This window comes from Aplysia californica, unplaced genomic scaffold (assembly GCF_000002075.1).
Source record: "Aplysia californica isolate F4 #8 unplaced genomic scaffold, AplCal3.0 scaffold00097, whole genome shotgun sequence".
NCBI classification, from domain to species: domain Eukaryota; kingdom Metazoa; phylum Mollusca; class Gastropoda; order Aplysiida; family Aplysiidae; genus Aplysia; species Aplysia californica.
In genome coordinates, this window is record NW_004797367.1 from 1,590,733 (window position 1) to 1,597,375 (window position 6,643).

The 6,643-nt window shown below is 45.6% G+C and overlaps 1 protein-coding gene across 1 annotated transcript in view; it reads right to left on the reverse strand.

The window, feature by feature from the left end:
• Window positions 1–1,368: 1,368 nt before the first annotated feature.
• The window catches only part of LOC101858850 (filaggrin), a gene marked incomplete at its 5' end in the record, with an annotated part of 7,866 nt that continues 2,591 nt past the window's right edge, over window positions 1,369–6,643 (reverse strand). The window contains 1 exon segment of the mRNA XM_013080738.1: window positions 1,369–6,366. Within this exon segment, the coding sequence (XP_012936192.1) occupies window positions 1,603–6,366 (4,764 nt within the window).

Consider the following 6,643-nt stretch of genomic DNA (forward strand, 5'->3'; position numbering starts at 1 on the left):
ATAATTATTATTATTAAACTGTAAATTTTTCCCGAAATACTGGGCTGTCACAATGATTACATTGTTCATGCGGTGTGAGAGTGACATTTGTACAATTGTAAATCGCAAATTCCCGCTCAGCAGCAAGCTCTGTGCGCTTTATTATCTTTGTTTCTTTGTTTACCTGAAGAATAGATTACAAGAACATTTGTATTAAAATTAAATCGTTTACAAACGCATTTTATTTCTAATTTGATTAATTTACAGTCTGTGCTACATATGTGAAAGCAGCAAGAAACAATAGTTTTTAGTATCATTAACATTTCAGTTGGTTGGTTGCATTTAAAGGGTCAACACAAGGAAAATCATGGGACGGTTCGGGCACAATTCTCATGTAAAACTCAGACTAACACACAAGCACACATACTTGGGCGCCAGGCACGCATAAACAAACACACACACATACACACATACACATACACATACGCACATGTACACACACACATAAACACACACACATACACACAAACACACACAATCCCACTTGAATGACTATCACATTGGAAATAACATCGGTAAGTTTGTCCCTGGGATTATGTTCATCTCTCTTCAAAGACGTACATTGGTAGTCGCCATCTACACATACACACATAAACTATTAAAGTTTTGATAGGCCAGATCAAGTGAAGAAAATCACAAAACCGTTGTACTGAAGTCTTAACGTCATCATCTTCATTGTCATTGCCTTCCTCGCCCTGGAGTGGATCAGGGTAGAATCCATTGTCAAACACTTTCCACTTTTCCACTACTTGAAATTGTTCGGTGTCTCAAGAGGGTCGGAAAGAGACAGTAACGTGCGTGGAAAAGCCAGCAGAATAACCAACCAGTTGATAACTGGTACGGTCAGCAAACCAAAACTTTCATTGATTCTGGAGAGGAGGCAAGAGCAGCTATGCCGTTGTCCATTTGCCTGCAATGATATCTGTTGTCAAACCAAGTAGTGGGTAGTGAGTCCTGCAAGATATACTGTTCCGTATTTTAAACTTCTGAAAACAAAAATTATTGTTGTGGCTGTGTACAGTTTATTCACCTAATAGTCTGCTTCTCAGAACAACGAGGCCAATTATCTATTGTCCTTTACAATAGTTATGTCCCGACGCAGTGGACTCAGGCGCTGGTCAATTCTTTGGCAAGTGGGGTTATTGGTGGCAGCTAAAAGCTGATTCATTTTCCTTCCTTTCGAATGAAAATACCAATTTATCTTGCATAGAAGTTGAGATATTTGCGATTGAGGGAAGTGGTGGTAGCTTCGTTTCAGAGGCAAAATTAGGGGGAAAATGGCCGCAAAAGTTGGGTAACTTATATAACTTGAGAGTCCTTGAAAACTGAAAATTTACATATTTTCTGGATTTAGTCAATGTTTTTCCGAAAAAAAAAAATCACATGGAAATGTGTTTTTAGATGAACTTAAAAGGTGTTGTTCCAAAATTCGATAACAATTGTCAACTGCAGGAAAAAATGCCTGTTTCGTCGATTTTCATTGTTTTGACGAGCGCCTGAGTTCACGACGACGCTACACATTTGTTGGTTCCCAGTTCCAAGTTAAAAGAAGATACTTAAACCTCAGTGGTTTTTCCCTTCAGCAACATTATCGTAATCATCATCATGTTTGCTTGTCTCCATCTGAGCAGAGAAATCATTGTTGTCTGGTACAGTATGATCTGTCCCTTTTTGCTCCAGCATCTCGGTCTGGGCTTTCTGGGTATGTTGGCTAGTCGTGATGTTACTCTTTTCTTCATTACCGGAAACTACGCCTTGGTCATAATGCTCACTGGGCATTTCATTCGTTTCTTCTTTATTGGTAAATGCATCTTGACCATAATGCTCAGTGGACATTGGGTTCTGTTCTTCTTTATTGGACTCTACGTTCTGATCATAATGATTATAAGATACTTCGTGTTTCGTATTGTGCTCAAAATCGTCTGCTTTTGGGATAGTATTTGCCTCTTCGGGACTGGACTCTTCAGTACGCATAAACTGAACATTGTCACTATTCGACATGTCTCTCCTGTCTTCATTATTGGAGAATCTCGACTCTTCAGTGCGCATGTACTCAACATTGTCGTTGTTCGGCATATCTTTCTTGTCTTCATTATCGGAGAATCTATCTTGTGAGCCTACGTCTATGTCCTTGCCGTTTTTGTCCGTACTATAAGCGCGTTCACGATGAGACCCCGCATCTTGTGCAGACTGTGTGATAAAGGTCTCTGGGATACCAGAAGTGTCGACATCAGCAGACTCTTCATTTTGCGCTGCTGTGTTTTCATCGTTCACATAAGGTACACGGGCTTCGTCTTCATTCTCTGACATTTCATTCTGAGCATGTTCTTTCTGCTGTTCTTTCTCCCTCATGTTCACGCTGTGTGGGTCACTTTTATCGCCTTCATCATCTGATCCTTCACTCATTCCATACTGACCATTATTCCTCTCGAGGTCATCATATTTGTCTCCAGTTCTGGTCACTTTGTCTTGATGATACTCGCTGTTACCTCCTTTGTTCACACCATCATCATTTTCCTCAGAACTTTTTATTTCATTTTGTGCCGGCTGACTATTGCCAGATTCTGACATAGCGTTAGGTTCCCCTTGTCCATAATGTCCTATGTTCGTGGTGTCATAAAATGGCGTAGGCGGGGTAATCTGTGAGTGTGTTACTACTGCGCTTCTTTCTTCTGATTCTTGATCAACATACTTAGGGCTTTCTGTCTCGCCCTGGTCATCATAGCTTGGCTTTTTGTCTACTAGTTCTGTTCCCTGTTTTCCGCAACTGTCTTCTTTTTCTTCTCCTTCTTCTTCTTCCTCTTCTTTCTCATCTCCCCCACCAGTTGTTCCATCCTCAACGTCACCATCATATTTGTTTTCTAGTTCCTCGTCTCTTGTTACGATCTCTACTTCTTCAACTCCACCATCTACCCCTGTTCCGTCTTCTCCTAAATATTCGTGTTCTTCTCTTGTTTCTGCCTCGACTCTTTCTTCTGTTTCTGCCTTTTCTCCGTTTTCTGTTGTTTTCTCTCCCTTGTTGTCATCCGTTTTATCCGCTTTTATTCCTTCCGAGCTTGTTGTAAAAGTTTTACCTTCGTCCTTTTCCTCTTCCTTCTCCTCCTCTTGATCCTGCTTTTCTTCTGTTGTCCCAGTCTCTCTCTCTCCGGATGGACGTTGTTCATTATTCATGTTGCACTCTGAAACTTTTTCAAGACAAGTCTCAGTGATGCTTAACTGTGCGCTTTCCCCTACCTCCTCATCTACTGTCCCCTCTTCTTCCTCTTCACTCTCACTCTCATCTTCTGATTCACCACTCTCCACCTCAACACCACTCACAGTTGTTTCTGCCTCCTCTTCCTCTACCTCTTCCCCTCCCTCTTCCCCTCCCTCTTCGCCAATTCGACCTGACCTATAGTCCTCTTTGACAGAGTACGTCACACAGTCCGGAGATGGTGACTGCTTCTCTGTCTCGGTCGCGGCAAAACGGTCGCCTCTCGACTCTAAATTGGCATATTTCTTACTAACGTTCTGAGTCTCATCCTCCCCTCTACCAGTCGTGTCTCTGTCCTCGTCTCCTCGGCTGTTCCTGAAGCCTACGGAATACATATGTCTCTCTTCCTCCCCGTCTGCCTCAGTAGCTTCGGAATCAATACGATTTCCTTCAGACTCGAGTTTCTCATCGTCTCCGTCATAGTTTCTGACATCCCTATTCTCTTTTTGAGAAATAGATTCTGTTTTTGAGTCGCTTTCAACAGTGTTTAGGCCACCTCTAGCAACTCCCTCCGATATGTTCCTCGTCTCCATGTCTCTCTGCTCCGTCTGCGACCCTCGACTCGTCTCTTTCTCCGTCTCTGACCCTGAACCTGATCGGCTTTGAGACCTTGAGTAACGAGACGAAGCTGACCTTGACCGTGACCTTGATCTTGATCTTGACCTTGAACGGGACCGTGACCTCGACCTTGACCTTGATCCTGACCTTGATCTTGACCTAGACCGTGACACAGACCTGGACCTAGATTGTGACCTTGATCTTGATCGTGACCTTGAGCGAGATATTTCTCGCTTAGGAGACCTAGACCTCCCCGACGAATCAGAAGAGTAAGATCGAGACCTCGACAATGTTTTCTCCGCTTTCTCGTTCGCTACACTCTTTTCCTGCATCTTTGACTCGTCCTCACTTCCACCCTGTTTCGTTAACCGCGCCTTTTTCTGTTTCGGCGTCGCCAGCTCAGTCTTCTCATTGACATTCTCGCCCTCATCACCGTCACGTTTGCTCGCTTTGTTGAGCTCGCTCAGACCCCTAGGCGCACCTCGAACCAACTTCGGTTTGCTCGAAGCTGGTGCAGGAGACTTCTCTTTTTTAATCTTCGCACCTTTCGTTTCTTTTACCGTAACCGCCTCGCGATGCCGCTGCTGCTTCTTCTTTTGTTCATGATCAGAAATATCATCATCATCATCATCATCATCGCAATTAGCATCACTTGAGTCATCGCTGTGAGGACCCTCCGTGACTCGGCCTCTCCTGTCAGTCTTTTTGCTCCTGCTCCTCTCTTCCTCCACCGATTCCTGAACAACCCGCACAGGGTCCGCGAGATCCTCATTGTCGGGCGCCCACCTCATCCGGTCTCGTATCATCTTTGTCGTCGTCGGTTTCATCAGTCTCGCGTTTGCTCTCTCCATTTCGGCCGGGGACGAGAATTTTCTTGGGTTTTGCTCAAACAGTGTACCATTATGCATCATGTAGAACGTATCAAACTCAGTTCTGTAAGCAGAATTACGGCTCTGACGACCCTGCACCGTCGTTCTTCTGTCCGGATGATGAACATCACCGCTACGTTTGGCGTCTTTCTTCTCAAAGTCATTTTCCGCTTTTTTCGTCGCCTGTCCCGAATCCGAAGTCTTTCCTTTTTCCGGGCTCCTACTTTTTACACCACGATCTCCAGACTGACCTTTTGGTGGGTCCGAATTATTTCGTGTCGGGCGGTTGCTGTAGGCTTGCGTCGCTGTGCTGCTGCTAGTGAATCTGCTCTCGGGAGGGATTATCGACGCTTGTTGCGTGGTGGTGGTGGTGCGCAGTGGTGCGCTCTTCACTCTTGAAAGCTGGTGCGTGTCCGACACACGGCCTCTAGCCTCTGGTCTATAGTTGTAGGATATCTCCTCTCTTCTGTGTACTGACGCTGCGGCACCTGTACGCGTGTGAGGACGGCTCCCTATCGCGTCTATAGACCTGCTCCCTACAGCTCCATCCCCTCTGTGGTCTACACTTCCTCTCGTGCTTTGTTGATGAAGCGATCTCCTCTGCGCAGCCCTTCCTCTGGGTTGCTTAGAGGCAGACATGCTGTACGGTTGTACAGGGTACATCACATATAACCTAGGCATGGGCTCGCAGTAAGGAGACTGGCTCAACCTATTGTCTACCTTCTCTCTACGGTCTAGCTTAACCCTCTCCTTCTCCCACTGGCTTCTCCGAGCTGCCGCAACCTTCACGTTCTGTCTCTGACGGGCCGGCACTTTCGATCTCATTATTTCTTCCAAGATCAAAAGTCTTCTTTTAGGCGGGCTGTATCCCAAACCGCTTCTGCTGTTCACGCTCTTGCGAGATACGGTCGAGGCTGATCCGATCGTCTTTCTGCGAGCTTTCTTCGTGTTGTTATTTTTGACGTCACAGTCTTTATCTTCCGGTCCATCCTTTTCGCTTGTTTTATCCTGCTGGCTCAAATCTTCTTCACACGTGGTGTCGCCATTTTGAATTATGACGTCACGATCTTGAAAGTCATTATCAGACGACTCGTATGCAGAACTTCGGTGTGCGTCGTCTCTCCGCTCAGATTCTCGACTCTCGACAAGAGGCAAGCGATCTTCTTCCTTTCTCTCCCTGTCAGACATTCTATCTTTGTTCGTCTGTTCTCTCATCCTCCCACCTTTCTCATGACTATGATACCTTGAATTACTTAGTCCAGGGTGTTTTATAGAAGACTGAAATCTACCTTGTTTTTCCTCGCTCCGTTCGCTACCATACCCTGAGTGGTCCTCATCTACATAATAGTACCCGCCTCCGCCTCCACCTTCTTCGTCGGACCAATCAGAGCACGGCACAACCCGACGATGTCCCGAAGGCCTCTGCTGCTGACGTTTAAGCCCCGCATCATTCTCATAAGCTCCTCCTCCTCCTCCTTTTCCGTCTTCCTCTGTCTCCCCCTCCCCCTCCTCCTGATTCTCCCCGTGGTCAGACAAGCGCCCTCTAGGGGAGCCTCTGCTCTTCGCTGACCGGCTGACCCCTGACTTGTGACGTATAAAGGAGACTACGGTAGGTCTGGTCAGCCTGTTGTTGATTTCTTTGACTTCCTGTAAGAAACAAAGGAAAATGCGATTTTAAGTTAAAACAAACAAACAAACAAAAATAATAAGCACACACACACATACACACACACTCACACACAAACACACACACCTCAAAGTGGTTTGAACTTGAGAGCACTTTTAGTTCTTGAATAAGAGGAAAGCTACGGAGAAAAGAAATCTCCAATTGCACATAATAATAGCTGTGAGGACAACTCAGACAGCAAAGTGCTGTGTCTTTGAAATTGCACCTTTATTATCACGTCTCCCCCCCCCCCCCCCC